Source organism: Empidonax traillii, unplaced genomic scaffold (genome assembly GCF_003031625.1).
Source record: "Empidonax traillii isolate 1590-97213 ecotype Southwest subspecies unplaced genomic scaffold, ASM303162v1 scaffold309:size1915965, whole genome shotgun sequence".
NCBI classification, from domain to species: Eukaryota; Metazoa; Chordata; class Aves; order Passeriformes; family Tyrannidae; genus Empidonax; species Empidonax traillii.
In genome coordinates, this window is record NW_020955502.1 from 462,928 (window position 1) to 485,635 (window position 22,708).

The following is a 22,708-nucleotide window of genomic DNA, read 5'->3' on the forward strand; positions in this document are numbered from 1 at the left end:
CTTCCATCGCTCATCAATTGATTCCCTAAGACCAGACAGTTTTGTGTCCCCGATATTACACTTTGTAACAGATACTCCCATTTTTGTGACAGGCTCTTCCCTGAAGGCACGAAAGAACGAATCAACTCTCAGGGCCAACGTCGGAATTGTTCCGTCCCTCCAGCCCTCCTGACATCAGCAGAGCCTCTCCCAGGAAACCACAGGAGCAGCTGGGTGGTGCCTGTTTGTCAGGAACAGGCCGGGAATACTGGGAAAATCCTGATCAGAGACACGTCCTGGATGGTCCTGGTCCATCCCAACAGCTCCATGTCCTGTGCCATGTACAGCCCAAAATAATCTTGTGCTCAGTTCCAAGTGCCAGCCACACATGGGCACACTGAGGTTATTTTTTATTAGACTTACCAATATATTGTATTTAAAGCATCTCCCCTGAATTGCATGGAAAAGCATGAAAAACACACATTCTTCAAGTGCCACCTGCTGTACTGACTGAAGCAGGACACGGTACCAGTGAACTCTTCCAGGATTTCACAGCCTTATTCCAAACTCCAGCACTTCACCAGCAGCAGGGAGACACAAGTTCTGTCCTTCCTGACTATTATGGACATTCCCTAAGTGGGAATTTGTTCACAGCCCCTGTGGCACAGCAGATGCCCCAGCACATTTTTCCACGCTGGTTTATACTTTTATAAATAACCAGCAATAACACTGTCACCTTGCCTCATGACGTGATAAAAACCAGCTCCATACCCAGAATCCAGGTGATTTTTCCATAGGATGTGGCTACAAGAAGAGAGAATAAAAACTGACAGGAAAGTAGCATTTGCTATAAATTAACATTTTGCATGGATGTAATTAGGTAATGCTGGTCCACCTGAACACAGCACATTTTAGCAGGTCATTCCCAGTCCAAAAAAAAGCAGGGAAGAGGGATCAGATGTGGTTTGGAAGGAGCTGCCAAGAGAGCAGTGTCCACCCCGGGCACAGACAGGGAACAAGGAATGGTGTCCCACCACTGACACAAACAAACCAGCAAACCATGGGATGGGACAAAATAAAATAATATTTATTTAAATAACAAATTTCCTTGGACACTCTATCATCAATAGTCATCCCAATGTGTCATACAAATACTGGGAAAGGTTATTCCCCCAGAGGGTGGTTGGCACTCAACGGGCTCCCCAGGGCAGTGGTCACAGCACCAACGCTGCCAGAGCTGATCCTCTGGGGCACCTGGTGTGACTCTTGGGGATGGTCCTGTGCAGGGCTGAGGGTTGGACTCAGTGATCCTTGTGGGTCCCTTTCATCTCAGGATGTTCCATGATTCTGTGATATTTGGAATGCTCTGTCTGTTCCCACGGGGATTTCACTAGGGCCACCACAGAGGGAAATCAGCCCCAACCTCATGTGTTCTCTGGGGGAAGAACCTTTTTCTAAAATCCAACCTAACCCTGCCCTGACACAACTTCAAGCCATTCCCTGGGGTCCTGTCCCTGGTCCCCACAGAGCAGAGATCAGTGCCTGCCCCTCCTCTCCCCTCCCCAGGAAGTTGTAACTGCAATGAGGTCTCCCCTCAATCTCCTCTTCTCCAGCTGAGCAGCCCAAGTACCTTCAGCGGCTCCTCTCACGGCTTCCCCTCAGGGCCCTTCCCCACCTTCCTTGCTCTCCTTGGAATCCTGGAATGGTTTCGGTTGGGTTGGGACCTCAAAGCCCATCCAGTCCCACCCTTGCCACGGGCAGGGACACCCCCCACTATCCCAGGTTGCTGCAATCCCCGTCCAACCTGCCCTTGAACACTTCCAGAGATGGAGCAGCCACAGCTTCTCTGGGCAACCTGTGCCAGGGCCTCACCACCCTCTTCTCCCCGGTATCCCATCTAATCCTGTCCCCTGGCAGTGGGAGCCCTTCCCGGCGTCCCCGATCCCTGCTCCCAACTCTCCCTTTGCTCCTCTCCCTTTCTCCCTCCGCCAGGGGGCGCTCGCGCTCCCACCGCCCTCCTCCCCGGGCCGAGGCATCCGCGGCGCTGCCTGACGAAAACGCGCACGGTGTGGGCGCGGCGCGGGTGCAGGCGCGGCGAGGGCAGCCCGGCGGCGCAGGGCCCGGGTCCTTCGCTCGGCCCGGCCCCGCTCGGCCCGAGATGGCGGCGAAAAACTTCCGCGTGAGCGACGGGGACTGGATCTGTCCTGACAAGAAGTGAGGGAGAGGGAACGGGAACGGGGAATGGGAACGGGAACGGGGAATGGGAACGGGAATGGGGACTAGATCTGTCCCGACAAGAAGTGATGGAACGGGAACGGGGAATGGGAACGGGGAATGAGGAATGGGAACGGGGAATGGGAACGGGGACCGGATCTGTCCCGACAAAAAGTGAGGGAACGGGAATGTGAATGAGAATGGGAACGGGGGATGGGAGACGGTAATGAGGACTGGTTCTGTACCGACAAGAAGCGAGGGGGACGGGGAACGGGAACAGGACCGGTAACCGGGACGGAAACGGGACCCACCGGGTCTGACCCACCGGGAATGGGGCAGAGGACGGGAACGAGACCGGGAACAGGGCAAGGAACGGGATCAGGGCAGGGGGAGCCGTCGGCTCGGGGGTGTCCCAGCCCCGGCCCGGTACGGACTGAGCAATGTCGCGTTGGGCTCGGGACAAAGTGGGTTAAGTTGGACCACATTCGGGTTCGATCCCAGGGGTCCGAGCTCCCCGTGTGCCGTTCCCAGCGTTGTTAATCCTCTCCCTCGTGGTCTGTCCCGTCCCAGGTGTGGGAACGTGAACTTCGCCAGGAGGACCAGCTGTAACAGATGCGGGAGAGGTGAGTGCCGGGACAGACCCCTTCTCCCCCTGCACTGCTGCCCCCCAAAACAGCGCTACACCTGCCCCTTTAACCCTTTGTTCCCTTCCCTCCCCAGAGAAGACGACGGAGGCGAAGATGATGAAGGCGGGGGGGACGGAGATTGGGAAGACGCTGGCGGAGAAGAGCCGGGGGCTGTTCAGCGCCAACGACTGGCAGTGCAAAACGTACGGCCCAGGCCGAAACACACCCCCAGACACCCTCGGGGGGCTGCGGGTCCTGGTGCTGCTGACACCGGAGAGCAGACCTGCAGCAGGGGGGAGCTGTAGAGGTGCCTCTTGCTGGCTGTGCAGCACTGCAGTAATGTGGGAACAAAAGGGTTTAAATGTCAGGACTGCACAGGTAACACGGCAAGTTTGTCTTTTGTAAGCTGAGGCACTTTCCAGGTTTGGAGGGAACGTGGGGATCGGAGTAACACCCCCATTGCAGGGCAAGATGCTGCCTTCCCCATGAGGGTGGGGAGGCCCTGGTACAGGGAAGGTACAGACCCTGGTACACTAGAGAAACTGTTGCTTCCCCATCCCTGGACACTTCCAGGGATGGACAGGGCTTGGAGCAAACTGAGATAGTGGAAGGTGTCACTGCCCATGGCAGGGGTTGGGTCTGGATGAGCTTTAATGTACCCTCCAACCCAGCCCAGTCTCTGATTCCCTGAATTTCCCTAAATATCTGTTGAGCAGAGTTTATCACACAGGTAAAGTCCTGGATGTTTCTCCCAGTCATCAATTAAAAACAATTAAGGTCTGTGTTAAAGAATGATAGTCAAACATTATGGTTATTTGAAAGGTGCTTTCTGGGTGCTGTAAGAGGGAAATGCAGAGGTGGAAGCAGAGAACTGCAGCTATGCACTGGGGCCATGACCAGGAAGGGTCTGGAGCACCAGGAGCAGCTGAGGGAGCTGGGGGGTCTCAGAAAAAAGGAGGCTCGGTGGGACCTTCTCGTTCTCTGCAACTCCTGACAGGAACCATTGAGGGTCGGGCTCTGCTGCCAGGGAGCAAGGGACTGGAGAAGAAGAAATGGCTTCAAGCTGTGCCAGGGGAGGTTCAGGTTGGATATCAGGAAACTTTCTTCCTGGGAAGGGCTGTCCAGCCCTGGCACAGCTGCCCAGGGCAGTGTTGGAGTCCCCATCCCTGAAGAGATTTAAAAGCCGTGTAGATGTGGCACTTGGAGATGTAGGTCAGTGGTGGCCTTGGCAGTGCTGGGGAATGGTTGGACTCAATGGCCTTGGAGGGCTTTTCCAACCTGAACTATTCTGTCATTCCATGACTGTTATTCCTATGGTAGCATTTCTGTTAACTTATCTGAAGTGTGAATGCATTAGTTAAGAAATACTGAGAAATATTAATGCTTTTTGTGTAGTCTTGCCTCTGTTCATGTGGTTGCCCTCCTGCCTGGTGATTGCACATCTTTCCCCTGGTTTGTCACCTTCCAAAGTGTCTCATCATTTCACCTTTTTATTTCCAATCTGAAACAAAATGTTTCTTACTCCTGTTTTTGTGCTTTTTCCCCTGAAGGTGTGGCAACGTGAACTGGGCCAGGAGATCAGAGTGTAACATGTGTAACACCCCAAAGTACGCCAAGCTAGAGGAGAGGACAGGTGAGATCTGTGTGGCTTAAATCCTGAAATTGCTGTCAGAAAATAGCTTTGTAAATCAGAACAGAAATTAAGTAATTTCACAGCTAGGTTCTTTGCCGTGATAAGTTTTATTCCAGTCCCAAAGGCCTGAGGTGTGTGTGGTGTCCATGTGCAGAGGGCTGGGCTGTCCCAGGGCAGGTCTGAGGCTCTGCAGATAAGGCTGTTATCTCCCCAGGAGGGCTGGTCACACCAGGACTCAGTTACAGCTCCTCCTGCACGAACATGAACCCAGAGGTAACTGGAGCTGGATCTCCTTACAGCTCTCTGATGCTGTTCCTTCTGCATGTGGAATCAGGCAGGGGATTCAATGCACAGAGTGGAATACAAAGACATAGAAAAAAATAGAAGCCTGGAGAAGAGCACAGAGCTTATTATTCAAAAGGAAAAACAATGTTTTAATATTCTTATTTATTTTTGTTAAAAGGGTAAATATTAAAAAATATAATTTAATTGTATTTCATATAATTATTGTGATGTGCAATTTATTAAAGCATTTATTAAATAATTTATTGAAGTGTTTAATACTTAATTAAGTTGATAAAATATTTCCAGTGGAAGTTGTTCCTGCCCAGGGCAGGGGGAAGGAATGAGAAGGGCTTTGGTCCCTCTCAGCCCAAACTAGTCTGAGATTCCCTGATACTTAGTATTTAATGAATTTTTGGAGTTCTCTCCTGCAGAGGACATTTGCAGACACGTGCAGGACACCCAGCACGTTACACACTCCAGCAGTAAATTACAAAGTCATCTGAAATGACAATGAGCCCTTGGAATTTTCCACTCCATTGTGAAAAGGAACAGGAAAGGAATAGAAATATTCTTAAGGCAAATTTTGGCAGCTGTACAAATCTGAGCAGCTACATATACATATATATACATATACATATGTATACATATACATATATGTATATGTACACACACCCCACCCCCCCTTGTGTTCTCCTCACTGCTTTCCCAAGTTGGCTGCTTTGAGGTGGGATTTTGGTTTTTGAGGATGGTGCCCTTTATTCCCAGCCCTTGGAGACACTGCAGAGCCCTTTGGGAAGCTGGTTGCTCATTACAGCTGTAATCCTGAAATAGTTTTTATTCTTTTTCCATTCTTTTAAACGTTTTTACTGCTGTGCTGGTTGTGTGTCTTAACCCATTTTGTCAATTAGGTTTCCGAGGAACTGTATTTAATAAACGTGTGTGGGAACAATTCATGTTCCTCCTGAGATCCTATTACGTCCTTGTGGCATATTTATAATTCCATGAAGGCTTCCAGGGCCTCTGTGGAAGTTTATGGGTTTGATGCAGCTGAATTTGGTGCAGCTCAAGAGATTGTCCTGTTTTATCCCTTTTTAAAGGCTACGGAGGAGGATTTAATGAACGGGAGAATGTGGAATATATAGAACGGGAAGAATCCGATGGGGAGTATGATGAGGTAAGAGAAGGTGCAGGGATTACTCTGGAGAGACACGTTGTGCCAGATGTTCAGCAGTGTTTTCTAAGGATATTCCATAAAATTAATATATAAAATGTTCAGATTTCCATTTGTCTTCTCTGTGGATTCTAATTGTCCCCAAGACAAGCGTCTCTCTCTCTTTCTAAATAGTTTCTTGTTGCTAATTGATGTTTCATGATCCTCCCCTTTCCCTTTGATCAAGATCTTATTTTAAATTGATGCATATTTTTTTCTGATCGAAGTTTTATCATAAAATGCAGTTGGTGATTATGTTTTTATTAAATCACATCCTGATGGCATTAAAATGTTGTAGTTTGGACGCAAAAAGAAAAAGTACCGAGGGAAACCAGTGGGTCCTGCGTCCATCCTGAAGGAAGTGGAAGATAAGGAATCTGAAGGGGAGGATGAGGAGGATGAGGATGAAGATCTCTCCAAATATAAATTGGATGAGGTAGGATGGTTGTTTTTAAGTTAATTACTTTTTAATCATTATTATAGAGGGGAAGTTCTGGTCTGTATTTTTAGCTGCGTTTAGAGCGTGTATAAATATAAAATAGGAATATATACATATAAAATATGCACAAAAATATAGATACACAAATAAAAGTATATATATAAACCTTTGGTTAAGAATTTTGAGTCTGAAAATTCTTCCAGGCGCTCACCTAAAGTGGTAAAAAGGTTTTTTCATTAACTTCATTAAATAACAAGAAATGGGATTTTATGTGAGGGTTTTGCAGGGTTTTTATTACTTTGAAACACAAATTTTCAGTCACTCCTTATGATTTGACGATCTTATTAAATTCAATTTGATTTCCAAAGGTTGGAAAAAACACGAATAAACCACAGAATAAGTACAAACCACTAAGTGAAGAAAAAATAAAGCAATTCCTGAGGTGTTTCTTGTCTGTGCCTTTCCCAGGATGAGGATGAGGACGATGCTGACCTCTCCAAGTACAACCTGGATGCCAGTGAGGAGGAGGACAGCACCAAGAAGAAGAAGCCTGCCCGGCGCAGCCGCTCCAAGTCCCGCTCGTCCCACTCCCGCTCCTCCTCGCGCTCATCCTCTCACTCGAGCTCAAGGTCCAGGTCCAGGTAAACGGGTACAAGTCCAGGGTAACGCCAGGCAAAATGTCAGTATCTAACTTCCTTCTTTACTTGTTTTTCTTGATTGCCTTACAGTTGTAGTTAATGATGTGAATGATTCTGTGTACGGGATTTACAGAGGGGGGGATGATGCTCTCTCTGCCCTGTGGGAGGCTTTGTGGGTCTTGGCGCTTGTTTTAGTGAATTTAAGTTGATGTTTGATGAAATCCTCCAAATCAATTTAAAAATAGAACTTATTTTCAGGTTTTTCAGGCTTGTTGGCCATGTGTGGTTCATTTGTTGAACAGAGGGTGGCACTGCTGGAGTGGGAGGAGGTGGCAGAAGAGGCAGTGACGGTGCAGTCCAGGCAGATTCAGTGAAAGGACAGAATTCCTGGGAATAAAGACAAGAAACTTGAACTTAGTTTGGTGGCAAGTGACAAAGCTTAAAGTACAGTGGCAATGTTGTCAGAACCTCCCAATCCTGGAATTGTTCCAGGCCCGGTTGGACAGCGCGTTGAGCACCCTGGTTTAAAGGAAGATGTCCCTGCCTATGGCAGGGAGTGGGATGGGATGAGCTCTGAGTTCTGTCCCAACCCAAACCAATCTGGGATTCTCTGATAACACTGAAGGTTTATGTGGAATCACACAAAGGTCTGCTTGAAGCAGACTTAAGTTCTGTCATTACTCTTTCAATTCAGTAATAAATGAACAGTTCAATCAGTTCTCTGTAAACTTATGATGGAAATCATGGTGTACTTTTGAACTGCCCTGTAACTAATACAAGGAGAATCTGATAGTTTTAAGACCTAAGACATGTACTAGCTCAGAGAGTTATACATAAAATTCATATATATTAAGTTCAAGTTTCTTCTAATCTTCCCAGTTTTTTAACTGCTCTGCTCTGCTCTCACTGCAAATGTGAAGTAAAAAGTAGCTTGTTCTAAGATTACAACTTCCTGTTGAATATTTTGCTTTTGGCTGCAGATAATGGAAATATCAGTGGCCATGTGTGGATACTTCTTGGTGGTTTTAAAAGGGTTTTAATGTATTTTCTAGTTAGCATGTGTTCACACTGCTGGTGTCCTGCCCAGTAAAGTGAGAAAGTCATGGTAACAGTATAAACTGAGAGATTAACAGCAAGTAGAATATGTTTTTCCTGAAAATACTATTAGAATTTAATTGCAAAGCCTCCTTTTACAACGATTGCTGTGAGTCCTCTGCCATTGTTGCATATCTCTTGTGGTTTGTGCTTTAACAAAAATCCATCAGTGAAAGACTGGAACGTAGTTTTGGTCAGTTACAAGTCGTGTTAGATCTGGCTGTGTTTTAGCCCCAGATTAACTAACTACTTCGTTTTTAATGCAGGGGAAAATCTTTATGCAAATTAGAAGCTGATTACAAAATGTCAGAGCTGATGGGGGGAAAAATTGAGCTGGCCTTTCCTAATGCTCTTATCTGCTCTGCTTTTGAAGAAGAAACTGATGGTTTTCCAATTAAGGCACAATTTAAGGCATTGACTTCATGAAATAATGAATACATAAGCAGTTATTTCTTCTTTCCAAGTAACTGGGATCCTGTTTAATTGTTGTGCTTTGTTTTAGGAAACACAATCTAAAGCTGACTTTATAAATATTTAATGCGTCATCTTATTATGTTGAGGTGTCTGGTTTAAAATGTGCTGTGGTGATATGGGGGGGCTGGAGGAAATTGTCACCTTAGTGACTCAAACTGTGTTGCTGCATCATATCTCTGCTCACAGAGCAGTTACTCTGCTAAATGCAAGTCAGACACTGGAAAAAAATCTTCCATGTTGTTGCAGGTCCCATTCAAGGAGTTCTTCCAGTTCCAGATCAAGATCTCGTTCCAGTTCCAGAGAACAGTCTAGATCTCGTGGGTCAAAATCCAGGTGAATGAGGTACCACTCTGTCCTTGCAGAGAGGAAAGGGCAGAAGGACCACCCTTGCTGAGTTCATCATAAAGTTGTGCTGGCCAGAGAAGCATTAACTTGTTTTTATCTTGGAAGTCAGAATCCCTGGGGTCTCTGCACGAGGCTGTTGCCACCACAGATGTGTTTGTGGAGAAGGCGAGGTTTTGGTGGAAGAGGTTAAGTCTAGCCTAAGCCAGCCGAGCGGACGCCACAGATCTGCAGTGTGGAGGAAGAAGGATTTGAGTCTCTGGTCCTGCTCCAGGCATTTTGGGTGCTTTTATTGTTTCCACTTTGGCTGCTTGGTGTGGAAGACAGTTAGAAATTGCGATGTACTTGTGGTGTTGTTTAGTTCTGATTCCATACCTTCCACGAGGCACTGCAGCTGTTATCCTTATAAACTTGGGGGATGTGTAAAAGGGTTGATGGCAAATGCTGTGAAGACCTGAGAGCAGATTAGAGCTGAGTTCTGTAGAGCTGTCACTGAGCTGTGCAGGGCAGAGTAACGACAGCACACTGGAGGTGTCCTTGCACATTGGCAGAACATTCCCTGTGTGATGGATGACGAGCTGTCCCTTTTCCATGCATGCAGAGAATCCTAAAACTCTATAAATAAGGAAGCTTGAGTTGGGAAGAAGGATCACAAATGGTGCCTCCACCCTTTGGTGGCAGGAGCGTGCTGTGGATCGTGAGGGTCAGCACAGGATGGAATCCATTCTTACGGGAAGAGGAAGAGGGTCCTTGTGCCCCCGCTAGAGGCTGAAGGGGCTCCCCAGCTGAACTGGATTGTTTGAGGTGCCACATGGCCATTTATAGCGTGTCCCCAGCACATCAGCTTGGCATTTTAGGCATTTTGTGTCATTTTGAAATGACAGTTTTGGACTCATTAGCTCTTCTTTTTTCCACAACTGGTTTTTTTCTTGTTTTTTTTTTTTTTTAAAGCCAAAGTGATTTTTGAGTGCAGTAAGTGAAGATGGTTCATTTTAATTTTTTTTATGTCAAAATTACTGTATTCTGAGAGATTTTTTTAAATATTTTGACTATATTCTAAAAGGCTTTTTACATTATTTTGGTGGAGGAATATTTCAATCTCTACACAGATTTATTCTGAGATTTGTAAATATACTTTCTGATTTTTTTACTGTTTTAGTCAAATCTCCAGTGTGAAATATCCATTAAGATATGAAATGAAACAGGACTAAATGAGCTTTAGATGTCTGGGTTTTTGGTTTTTTTGCTTTGTGAATTTAACTGCTGGGGAAGGTCCTCACAGAGGCAATTTCCTGGCCCAGCCTCCCAATGCTTTTTTGTCAAAATGGGTCATTTTGATGAATGCTGAGAAAAGCTTTCCAAACCATTGATGGCCTATTTATCAAGAAACACTCTTTAGCAAAATTTATTCAGAAAACTACCTGGCAGAAGAATTTTTATTGGCAGAACTCAGGAGTAAGTATGGAAGCCCCACCCATTTGCTTTACAGAGCACTGATGTAGAGTAGTGAATGTTCATGAAAACTGTCTCTGTCTGTTCTTTCTTTGTGCTTTCCCTGTGATACCAGAATTAAATCTGATTTATTTCTTAATCAATAAAGATCCAGCTCCAGGTCCTACAGGGGGTCTTCCACCCCAAGGAAAAGATCTTACTCAAGCTCTCGCTCCTCATCCTCCCCCGAGAGAGGCAAGAAGAGAAGCCGCTCTAGATCCTCTTCATCTGGTGATCGCAAAAAAAGACGATCGAGATCACGGTCACCCGAAAGGTTTGGGTTTATGTAGAATAAGAATGGGTGTATTGAAATGTGTGATTTTTTATTTTATTTATTCTGAAGGACTGAGATTCACTGGGAAGGAATTGAATCTGATCAGTTATTCTGATAGTAAAAGTAGTTTTCTCACTTCCCTACTCTTTACTTCCTGTTAAACCCTCTGTAATTGTTTTGGTTTTTTTTAATTATCTTTCCCCCCCTCCAAAGAAATTCCTCCTGGTAGGAGCATGTTCCATAGAAAGACTTGGCTCACCCTTCTTTCAGTGTGTGAAAGTGTTACTGTGTATATTATTGAATTATTTTCATAAGTAAATACTGCATTTAGAAATTGTATTCTACTCTCAGTATTAAACTTAGACTTCTAGTATTAAATTAGTGGCTTAAAGTTACTTGATAAGGCCCCTATCAGATATACTTGGCTTCCAGCTATTGTAGGATACAGACTGCTCAGAGTAGATGCCAAAATTCATTTCCACTTATTTCTTTGCATGCTTTCTCCATTTGTATCTTGCAGACGCCGCAGATCATCCTCCGGATCCTCCCATTCTGGTTCCCGTACAAGTTCTAAAAAGAAATAATGTATTAAAGCTCACATTTACAAAAAAACCCACCAAAATTCCAGTCAGTGCATGAGACATTTTTAAGAAGTTGGTGTCTTACTTGGTCAGAAGTGCTAAATCTGCTAGTAGAGGTGCATGTCTGTCCTTGCTTTCTGGCAAACTGCAGCTTTGTTCATCCATGACCCAAAACGTGAGGTAGCATTTTAAGCCATAAACTTCCCTGGCGGAGGCGGGAGGTTCTGTGGTGTGAGTGGGGGGTGGTTATTATTTTTAAAGATCAGTTCCTCCATTTCTGGCTCCCTCAGATGTAGGAGCAGGTTGGGAATGTCCTGGTCCCACTCTGCTCCTGGACTAAAGCCGTGGGAGGAGGACACCCTGAGCTTTGTGCAGCCGCCTCCAGAGCACGTGATGGAGCTCCCATGGGACCACAGCACAGGGTAGGGCTGGAGTCACCTGGGGTCAGTATGAGGGCTTAGGGCTAAGATTTGTTCTTGTTCCATGTTGAAGTACCAGTGTAGATGGACACCCCTCTCTAGCAATGCTCAGTGGAAAGCAGCTCTTAGACCCCCCAGTCCATCATGATTCCATAGAGGGAATTAGCCTTCATTCCTGGGAAGCGAGGATGTTGGAGATAGATGTTTTTTGCTGCAGCCAGCAAAGGGCCTGTTGGCTGTGGTGGTTTCCTGACCCTGGACTCCATGATCCTTTTACAAATGGATCATTTGGATCTGCTCCTGCCATGGAGGAGTTTGGAACTAGCTCCTTGGAATCAAGGGAAACTTCCGCAGGCCACCTGTAAAATTCCTTTGGGGCTGACTAAAATTTTCAAGGTATCTCAATTTTATTTTTCTTTCAAAAAATGAGAGTGAATAAACTGTGTAAAAGTTCTGGCATCTTAAATATGTTCTTCATCAATCATTCTTTTTTCCTGCAACATAATTTATGGCTTAAAATGCTTTGTGGAATCCATTTTAGTATAGAACTTGGTCTCTCTTGAGCTCCGTTTGGTTAAGAAAGATTTAAGTCTTCAGTGCCATCACAAGGTAAGTATGGTGAGGAAAATTCTTATTAAGCAAACAAAGAGCAATATATTTGCATTTATTTCAGTAGTAAAACTTTCAAACCCAGGTTTGCTGCTTTTTTCAGTAAACTCCACAGAAACAAACGGAGCAACATTTAAAAACTCCATTCTGCTTTTTTTCCTTTTTGTTTTTTTTTTTTTTTAGACATGTCTTTTGGACTGGTCTAGAAGCGAAATGTTTTTTGTGTAGAAGTATTTTGATAATCTTTTTGCAGAAAAAAATGCAGTTTCTTTAATGCTTTCTTTCCTCTCTAATTTTGATGCTAAATGTGTGTAGGTTGCACAAGAGCAGATTAGTCTGTAACTGTGCCTCTGACTTCAACGTCCAACTACTAAAGTGTACAACCCAGATCAAGTAGACGCTCTGTTGTTAGCATTGGGGTTTTCTTGTGCTTTGTATTCCAATTGTTGCTGTACTTAACAGATGAGGGGTTTTAAAGTTAGCAACTCATAGGCCACAGGCAAAGGAGAACAATTGGTTCACTTGGCTTAGAGAATGTGTAAGGCAAAATGATGCTGTAGACAAGTGTAAATAAAACCTGTGAGTCAAGTGTGCAGCGAGTGCTTTGTCTTGGGGACACACACACACTGCTTGTTACCTGCACTGGGAGAGACTCCATGGCTGGAGTCCCACTTAGCTGGCCAATAGATCACATGTTTTCAGATCGGTTCAGTTCTTTACTGAAAATATCTTTGGATTTCAACAGCGGCATGTTCAAACTGAGCTTTTACAAAGCTCCAAGGTGTTTCCATAGAAACATGGAATATCTTGAGTTGGGAGGGACCCACAAGGATCATCCAGTCCAACTTCTGGCCCTGCTTCAGACACCCTAGCAATCCTACCCTGTCCCTGAGAGCATTGTCTGAACACTCCTTGAGCTCTGGTAGCCTTGGTGCTGTGACCACTGCCCTGGGGAACCTGTTCAGTGTCTGACCACCCTTTGGGGGAAGAACCTTTTCCTGATATCCAGCCTAAATGGATGAAATGCCAGAATAAGGTTCAGTCCGTCCCTCACTTGTAAGAATCCTCCAAGTCACTGCTGCCCCATCCCTGAAAGTGTTCAAGGCCAAGTTGGATGGGGCTTGGAGCAACCTGGCCTAGTGGAAGGTGTCCCTGCCCATGGCAGGGAGCAGAACTGGCTGTGTGTTAAGGTCCTTCCCAATCCTAACCAGTCTGGGATTCTTGGATACCTGGTGTCTTTCATTCAGGTATCAGAAAAGCCTTCTTAAAAAGTAAATTTTGAAAATCCAAGCACTGATTGATGGACTCTGGCATTGCCTGAACTCTGTGGGCTGTCAGGGGAGGGGATGGAAGTCCCATTCTCTGTAAGCGTCTTGCTTCGGCTTTCCCAATATCCAACCTGAATCTCCCCTGGCACAGCTCGAGGCCGTTTCCTCTTGTCCTCTCCCTTGTTCCCTGGAAGCAGAGCCCGACCCTCACCTGGCTCCACTCTCCTGTCAGGGAGTTGCAGAGAAGAGAGAAGGTCCCCCCTGAGCCTCCTTCTCTCCAGGCTGAGCCTTTCCAGCTTCCTCAGCAGCTCCTGGTGCTCCAGACCATTCCCTAGCTCTGTTCCCTTCTCTGGACGCGCTCCAGCCCCTCAGTTTGCGGTTTGTGGTGTGACTCGCTCCCGCCCGGGGCTGAGACGGCTCGCTCGGAGGGGCGGGGCGGGACCGAGCGGAGCCGCCTTAGGGCGGGTCGAGCCGCCTCCCCTTATAACGTGTCCGCCCGCTTTTCTCCCCGGCTCCCGGCTCCCTGCCCGGCTCTATGCCCGGTGCTTCGGCTCGTCGGCGCCGGGATGAGCCCCTGGCAGCAGTGCGAGCCCGTTCCCAACGCCACCGAGCCTGGCGCCGTGGGGCAGCGAGGCAGCGGGATGGGGCGGGCGGCTGAGGGCTGCGGCACCGTGTCCGTGGCCATCCCGCTGACTATGATGATCACGGGCATGGTGGGCAATGCCCTGGCCATGCTGCTCGTGTCCCGCAGCTACCGCGCCAAGGGCAGCCGCAGGAAGAGATCGTTCCTGCTGTGCATCGGCTCCCTGGCTCTTACCGACATGCTGGGCCAGCTGCTCACCAGCCCCATCGTCATCTCCGTCTACCTGGCCAACCGCACCTGGGAGGCCGTGGACCCCTCGGGGCACCTCTGCGTCTTCTTCGGCTTCAGCATGACGGTGTTCGGGCTCTGCCCGCTGCTCATCGCCAGCGCCATGGCCGTGGAGCGGGCACTGGCCATCCGGGCGCCGCACTGGTACGCCAGCCACATGAACCCGCGGCTCACCAAGGGCGGCCTGCTCGCCATCTGGGCTGCTGTGGTTGCTTTTGCCCTGCTGCCCGTGGCCGGGCTCGGACAGTACACGCTGCAGTGGCCCGGCACATGGTGCTTCATCAGCACCGGCGATGGCCGCCCCGGTGGCAGCACCGTCTTCGCCGCCACCTTCGCCGTGCTGGGGCTGCTGTCCCTCGTGGTGACCGTGGCCTGTAACCTGGCCACCATCGAGGCACTGGTGTCCCGCTGCCGCACCAAGGCCACCGAGGCGCACTCCAGCAAGCAGTGGGGACGGATCACCATGGAGACGCTGATCCAGCTCCTTGGCATCATGTGTGTCCTCTCGGCCTGCTGGTCACCGCTGCTGGTAGGTCCCTGTGCCACTGCCGTGTGGTGACCCCAGTCCTCCTCCCTCCTTCCTTTGGGAAGGACAATGCATGGCCGCCAGCTTGGGCAGGGTGGGAGGCACTTTGAATTCCTGTTCCTTGTGGACACTGTGTCCATGAACAGCCTCTTGGAAGGAAAGCAGGGACAGGGACGGAGCCCAGGGGGTATCGTGGTGGGAATCTAGTAGGAGAGAAGCTGGGAGAGGTCCAAGAGGACAGCAAAAATGCAGCCTGTTTGGAAAAAAAAAAGTGAAGGAACTAGAGTCAAAAGAAGGAAAACGAGGGTCTTGTACAAAGGAGGCAAGCAGGACGTGAGGAGTGGGCCTAGGAGCAGGATACTGCAGTTGGCTGTCATGTAGGATTTTTTATTTCCTTCCACCTTGTAGCAAAACTTAGCGTTTTATAAGAAAATGTGCCCCCAGCTCTGCAAGCACTTTTGGGCTTGCAGCCATCTGTTCCCTGTGCCTGATTTACAGCAGCCTCCTTGGCTTTTCATCTCTGTTTTTTAAGGACCTTTGCATTTCTTTCCACTACTTTGTTATTCCTTACTTATGAACCCCTGCTGATAATGTAGGAGGGGAGGAGGCAGAATCCACGTTTCTCTGCCATGCAGAACAAGGGCACACCCGGGGGTCCAGAACCCCATCCCCAAAGGCTGGTTTACTCTGCTGTCAGAGAATAGAAAGTTTGTACTTGGTATCTCTGAGCCGGACCAGGATGAAACTGGCTGTGGAATCGCTGAGGTTACGTGAAAGGTTCTTTATGGCTGGAGAAGGATTTTTCTTCCTTCTTGTCCTTGAGCCCTCGTGAGCAGGGCTCTGACAAGAGGAATGGCTGACAAAGCTGACGGCCGGTGGCGATGAGGTGACAAGAGAAAACAATTCAGTTTAGTAATTTTATCCTTGTAAATTAATTAAAATTCCATCAAATCCTCAAAATAACACCGCCCCAAAATTAGTCAGGAGTTTAAGTTAACTTTCTAGAGATCATTAACAGTGACGGAAGTAAAACATGAAACCATCCTGAAGGTTAGTGAGAACTTGGAAGCAGAGGACGATGTTCTGCTCCTCAAACCCTATGGAATGGCACATTTGGTCAGTGAAGGCAGGAGCCTGTCTCTGGCTCTGTGTCCATGAGGTGGTTGTCTGCAGTCTTGCACACCCTGACCTCCCTGGGGTCCATCCTGCTGGTGTTTCGTCCCAAGAGAGACACTGGGATTTCTTCATTTTCCAGAAGTGTTGCCCTGATGGAAGAGGCCTGTTTCTCCCTCAGCTCTTGCTATTGGGACAGGTCCTGCCCTGCCCTCTGAGGCAGTGGGACCCATCCTGCTCCCTCAGCCAGCCTGGGGCACGGAGCTGTTGCTCCTGAGGGTTTAACCAGCCTTGCAGTGTCAAGAGAAGGTCTGAGATGAGGGAACTCCTTCTCCTCCTTCATAACCAGAGTTCTCAGATAAATCAGTGAGGAGGCAGGGATTCCTCTTGGTGGTTTGATTCCCAGGGCATTTCTGTGGGTTTAGGAGCAGAAGTCAACCCAGAACCCCGAGGGAATTCGTCAGCAGTTCCCTTCCCTCCGTGGAAGCAACACTTGGAAGTGCGAAACTTGTTCTGTGGAGTTCTGCAAACTTCTCTGCCTTGTCAGTGTGTTCTCAGGTGTTCATATTCTCAAAATCCAGAGTCATGAGTGCAGGAGCATGTTTGTACATATGCCTCCATGTTTTTACATAACCCTCCATTTTTATACATACACTTCGACTGTTCTGTACAATCACAGAGTAAGGATTAGGAATTAGATGCCACATTTTTGGGGAACTGACCATGGAGAATACAAGTGCATTTTCAGTGAAAGTCAGATTGTAGAAATCATTTACCATGTAGCTGCATCACTCAGCAGTTGTAAGAAATTGAGTTGAAATAGAAAACCAGGGATTTACAGAGTTCTCTGTGGTTTTTTTTTTTTTTTAGAGACATCTAAGTTTTGTAGCTGAGAACTAACAGATTCTGACAGCTGTTGCTGTTAGGAAAACAATGCCCTTGTACACAGACAGTATTTTTAGACTTGATCTGTTGGTGTAAACAACAAACTCAAATGTGATTTAGCTGCAGAGTGAGAATTATGGCAGTCGTGGCTGTGCTCTGAAGGGCTCCACAGAGCCCCTTCTGGCTCTGTGCTGGTTTGGGCAGAAGGGAGGAGACAGGCAGCGCAGGCATTGTCTCCTTTTTCTGTGCGCTCACACGATCTGGGTGAATTCAGCATCGAGAACCTGGAAAAACACCCCACTCCTCTAAGATCTTGTTTCTATCCTAAATGGTTTCCAGTTCACTCTGATCTTCTGCTTATTTTGGAGCATGTACTGTCAGGACAAGGGAATAGCTTCCCACTGCCAAAGGGCAGGGTTAGATGGGATATTGGGAAGAAATCCTTCCCTGTGAGGTTGGTGAGGCCCTGGCACAGGTTGCCCAGAGAAGCTGTGACTGCCCCATCCCTGCAAGTGTCCAAGGGCAGGTTGGCCGGGGCTTGGGGCAACCTGGGATAGCGAAAGGTGTCCCTGCCCATGGTAGGGGGTGGAACAAGAGGAGCTTTGCGGTGCCTCCAACCCAACTCAGTCTGGGATTCTGGTATAACCACTGAGCTGGATTGGCAGCAGGCAAATAACTCTTAAGGGGAAGTAGAGAAAGCTGTTCCATGATTACACAGAAACGCCTGTGCAGCACAAACTGGAATTCTCTTAACTCTCTTGGAGCTCCAGGCTACAAAATTGTTCACTCTCAGAATTGTTTCAAGGTCATTTAAAGCCAAAATGCTCAGGAATTCTACTGCATTTCCTGTCAGAATACTTCTACTCCTTAAGCTTCCTGGCAGACAGAAATTAAAGACATATAAAACCACAGTCATGGTAACAGTAAAGTTGAGGTACTCTAGTTGAATAAATACAATTATCAACTATATTACTGTATGCATTTTGAGCCGATTTTTTTTATTGGCATAAATTACATAGTTCCATTGCCTTTATTCTACCCGGTGTTGTTCCTCTGCCTTGTGCAGTCCTTCTTTTAATTCATTTGGAAGACCAATACAGGTCATGATAAAATAAACAACCTCTAATGATATCAAACAAATAAAATTTCCAGAGGAGCAATTGTTGGTCCAACAAATATTCCAGTAAAGGAATATTATGTAATAGCCCCAAAAATAAGCAGTGGTTGTCTGCTTGGGAAATGTATTTTATAGCCTGATGTTTTTGTAGCTCCTTGGGTTCACCAACCAAAGAAAAGACAACATGGTCTGCAGAACAAGGGTCCTTGCAGGGTTCCCAGAGGACGAGCTGATCTGAGAGAAAGTAATGTGAATCCTGGGAATGCTGAGTGTGGGGTGGTTCCCTTTGGCTGTGACGTGGGCACAGCATGTTTCCATCACACTGCTGCTCCTTACAGCATGGGAATGCTGCAGGAGCTGTGATGTGCTGGATGGGCGGGCATGGGAGGCAGATGCTGTGACAGGAATAGGGACAGTGTCCTGAATAGCCGGAGGTGGCTGAGGAAGTGGTGGGGTTGTGGCTGTATAGATGTGGTGCACAAGTGGCTGCTTGATGTGGCCTGGATCTGGATCTATCCATGGTTTCTTAAGTAAATGAAATATAGTGAATGGAATCCTCAACAGCTTCTATTTAAAGAAAGAGAAGCAGTTCTCCTTTGCTGTCCATGCTGCCCTGCTCATCCAAGTCTTTCCAAGGTCAAGAAATGGTTATTGATCTGGCACCCAGAATATCCTGCTGAATGGAAAAATCCTCCCCTGTAGCCTCTGTTCCTGGTCACTCTGGCTCTGGCTGTCCCAGCTTGTGGGGACAGCAGCAGCCCAGATGTGACCTTTGTGCTGACACTGCTCCCAAGAGGCTTTCTGTGGGAAAGACGTGGTGGGATCACTCCCCTTGTGTTGCCACTGCTTCAGTGTGTCTTGGTTCTTTCCAAAGACTGAAGCCAAGGAGTTGGACAGGGCTGTGAGTGATGGCCTGTGAGTCTGTCCCCGGGCTGTTCTGGGGTTTTTCAGGACTGGCCAGTTCATTCAGAGGATGGGAGTGCTGAGCTCTGCCCAGACAGTGCAGTGGAGGTGTCTCGGGGCCATGCTGGGGGTTTCCAGCTCCTTAGCATTCCAAGCAGACACAGCACCATGGGCAGAGCTGCTGCCTGTCCATCCACAGGGTTTCAGGCAGCACACTCAGGGTTTGGGTCTCCAAGCCATACCCAGGAAAGACTTGCAACCAACAAAAGGACCTGCCAGGAAAAGTGGAGTGTTCAGTATCCCTGTCATAGAATCAGAGACTGGTTTGGGTTGGGAGGGACCCTAAAGTGCATCCCACCCCTTGCCATGGGCAGTGACACCTTTCACTAGACCAGGTTGCTCCCAGTCCTATCCAGCCTCATCTTGAACACTTCCAGAGATGGAGAGTCCACAGCCTCTCTGGGCACCATGAGATCTGGTGGTACACAGACAACATTCCCTCACCGTCTGTCCCTTTTCCCTCCTCGCTTCCCTCAGATCACAATGCTGAAGATGATCTGGGGCCGCACCTTTGAGCACTGCAAGGGCGTCCCCGGGGAGGCCCCGGGCTCTGAACTGCACCGCGAATGCAATTTCTTCCTGACGGCTGTACGCCTGGCCTCACTCAACCAGATCCTGGACCCCTGGGTGTACCTGCTACTCAGGAAGATCCTCCTCCAGAAGTTCTGCCAGGCGGCCAATGCTGTGTCCAAGTGCTCCAACACCGAGTGCAAGGAGAGGTCAATCACCTTGTCGGAGGAGATCCGACGGACAACAGCCTGAGAGAGCTCTTGGGAACTGTTGTTCCAGTGGGTACTTGGAAACCTTACTGTGAATCGGGGCGTCTGTTCCATGTTCTCATCCCCTGAATGGCTGAAATTGGTGTTACTGGTGGACTTCAGTGCCAAATTATTTATCCAGTGTGCCAAAACTGCTCAGACACAGCAGGACAGCCTGTCCTTATTGCCGCTCACAACTGAGCTGCATAACATGGTGTTTTGTGTGCCTAAAACAGAGCCTGAAGGGAATTTTCTGTTATTAAGGTAGAAAAAATGTATTTTCTGTCAGAGAACAGATTCAACAGATGGAATTACTGAAGGGACACACTCCTGTGTATATTTTAATACTGAAATTATCTACTTCAGAGAGTACTTCTTCCTCCTTTTTTTCTGGAGGGACAAGGGGAAAAAGGCAAAAAACATGGGAAATAAAGGAAAACAAAATTAGGAGACTTGATTGTATTTCAGTGGCTTAGAACTGAGCAGGTTGTGTTATGCCAGTGATGGTACATCCATCTCTTCCGAGAACTGAAGGTAACACGAGTCTTCTGACACATGGATTCGTCCTGATAAATACTCACTCATGTGGAACCTGAAGGGAGCTCATCTGCTGAGGAGGATGTAGGGAGAAATCCATGACTTTTTTTTTATTAGCAGCCTGTGGAATACCCAGGGCCAGTGGGAATTGCTGTTTGCACAGCACACTGTAAAGCTGCTGGAAGCAGATGGGAGAGGGTGATAAACAGCCTGTAAAAACAGTCCATGCCCTTCTCCCAGTAGATTAATGGCAAAGGTTCACAGAGCCAAAACCACTGTTTCCATATGAGCTGCTTTATTGGGAAATGCACATGGCCAGGAGTAAAATGAGCAGCAAATGGTTTGTAAGTAACAGGGATGCCGCTGAAAAGCTCCTTCATTCCTGAAATGTACTTCAAAGGGGCCAAACCAGCACCTCAAATGGTTTATTTCTTCTTTCCCCCAAAGAGATAAATTGGAGAGCTGTGGCAGCTTTGGGAATTTTTTAACACAAGCACACTAGGAGTGTGTGAATTAGTCAGGTCTGTCCCCGAAGTAACTTTTCAGGTTTTATTTAAAAACTCAGCTCTAATCCATTTGGGGTCACATCTGATGCTTATTTTTAAATAAGCTAGATTTTTAACTCATTTTCTTGACCCTTTTGTAGCTTACAGTCTCTAATGTCTCCTCTCTCCTGGCCTTTGGATGATATTAAATGCAAATACAATAAAATATGTTATATCATGTGCCAGGTACTATGGAATTCAGGGGCCTTCCAGGCAAATGTAGTCCTGCATCTGGGAGGATTTCTTGCACAGAAACTTTTTTACTTTTCCTCCTTTGTTTAGAAATGCAACTCCTCAAAAAAGAATCCGTCCACTCACTTTTGTTCTGCTGCCACGTGGTCTGATTCCTGTCCAGACAAATCTCGTTTTATCCAGGTGACATCTGAGTGCAGCTAAAAGCTAAGGGCTAGCTTTAATTTAAGAACCAGCGTAAACTGAATGGAATAAATGCCTTTTTCAGTATGAGTTGACCCACAGGACCCTGCTCTGTGCTGAGCTACTCCTGAGTGTAACAACTACAGATACCTGCACCTTGGTTGGTGCTTTGGGGAACGTGGTGGATAAAATTCTCCTTGAAGAAGTGCCTCTTCAGAGCCTTTGGGGTTTTAATTATTTGGGACTGTAAAAAGCCTGCTCTGTGCAGAGGATCTGTATTGTTCCCTCTGTGTACATTAGCTTTGGGAAAGAAATAAACATAACCGGTCACTTGGGAGGTATGTCGGGATGACCTCAACTGCCTGGATCAGGCTGGGCTGGCTCCAAGCAGCAGCGCTTCCAGAGCGTACAGATTATCTGGGATCACGTGTGGGATACAGAGGGACAAGTGCTGCAAGGATGAGGGAATCCATCCCCATTTCTCAGCTCCTTTTAAGAGCAGGAGGTGTTGTGTCTCCTGAACACCGCTGATCCCGTATGGGGCACTGGGAGAGCAGCTCTAATGTGACATTGAGAAGGGCCCTCCACCAGTTTTACAGCTGCTGGTTTCGAAAGTCAGGGGTGGTTTCACTTCAGGTCACTTAAAATTACACTTTTTTTAGTAAAATATTCACAATACATTTGGAAAAAGGCCTTTGTGTCCATCTGTGGGTTCAGTAATATGAAGAAGCTACTTTAAATATCAAAATGGGAAGAAATGTCTGCTTTCCATTCGTTTACAGAGGGGGAGGAGTGGGAGCACTTTTCTACAGCCACAGCTGCCTGATGGGATGTGGCAGGAGAAATGCACTTTCAAAAATGGATTTGAAGAGCCAGATTGTAAGTGGAAGCTTTTATTCCCATATGCTTGGAGTGGGAAGGTGTTTGTGTCACATTTCTCTAGCGATGCCTTTCCCACCTGGTCTCAATGTGTTGTACCTCTGTCAAAGGTGTTATGGGACCTGGAGGGCACGGAAAAGCCACTTGGAGGTCATGGTTTGTCTTCAACCCACTTGTTTGTGTACCAAATCCATGTGTGTTGTATCAGTCAGAATAAAAAATCTGAATAATCTCCTGGTTTCCTGGGTTTCTGCAGGAGCAGCACCTGCTGATAGAGTGTGCCCGGAACAGATTTTATCTGCCCACTCTTCCAGGCAGTGCCTGGTGGAACCCGCTGTGCTGCCAGGGAAGGCTGATACTGCTGAAGGCAGTTCCCAGCTCAGGTATCCCAAGTGCTGGGGATAGACTTGGGATCGGGACCCTGCACCTGCAAATCCCAAACCCAGACCCGCAGCCTCTCTGGCCAAGGCTATTCCCACATTTTTACTGCATTATTCATGTTATTTTCCTTTTTTTCTTTTACATTTTGTAGCTTTAACACAAACTTTTTGAGCAGATTTAC

General features: G+C 47.3%; 2 protein-coding genes across 3 annotated transcripts; both read left to right on the plus strand.

Moving 5' to 3' along the window:
• The first annotated feature begins 2,092 nt into the window (after nucleotides 1-2,092).
• On the plus strand, nucleotides 2,093-12,902 carry ZRANB2 (zinc finger RANBP2-type containing 2). 2 transcript variants are annotated; one of them, XM_027891049.1, is made up of 10 exons: nucleotides 2,093-2,193; nucleotides 2,764-2,816; nucleotides 2,914-3,022; nucleotides 4,370-4,452; nucleotides 5,835-5,911; nucleotides 6,246-6,383; nucleotides 6,855-7,027; nucleotides 8,840-8,926; nucleotides 10,536-10,700; nucleotides 11,221-12,902. In XM_027891049.1, the coding sequence occupies exons 1-10, from the start codon at nucleotides 2,138-2,140 to the stop codon at nucleotides 11,282-11,284; spliced, it is 1,005 nt and encodes a 334-aa protein (XP_027746850.1). In that variant the 5' UTR covers nucleotides 2,093-2,137; the 3' UTR covers nucleotides 11,285-12,902. The 2 variants fall into 2 exon arrangements, with proteins under 2 accessions (XP_027746850.1, XP_027746851.1); XM_027891050.1 differs by lacking the exon at nucleotides 2,093-2,193 and adding an exon at nucleotides 2,253-2,279.
• A 1,204-nt stretch (nucleotides 12,903-14,106) lies between these two features.
• On the plus strand, nucleotides 14,107-22,372 carry PTGER3 (prostaglandin E receptor 3). The gene is made up of 2 exons (XM_027891048.1): nucleotides 14,107-14,977; nucleotides 19,530-22,372. The coding sequence occupies exons 1-2, from the start codon at nucleotides 14,144-14,146 to the stop codon at nucleotides 19,812-19,814; spliced, it is 1,119 nt and encodes a 372-aa protein (XP_027746849.1). The 5' UTR covers nucleotides 14,107-14,143; the 3' UTR covers nucleotides 19,815-22,372.
• Nucleotides 22,373-22,708: the final 336 nt, after the last annotated feature.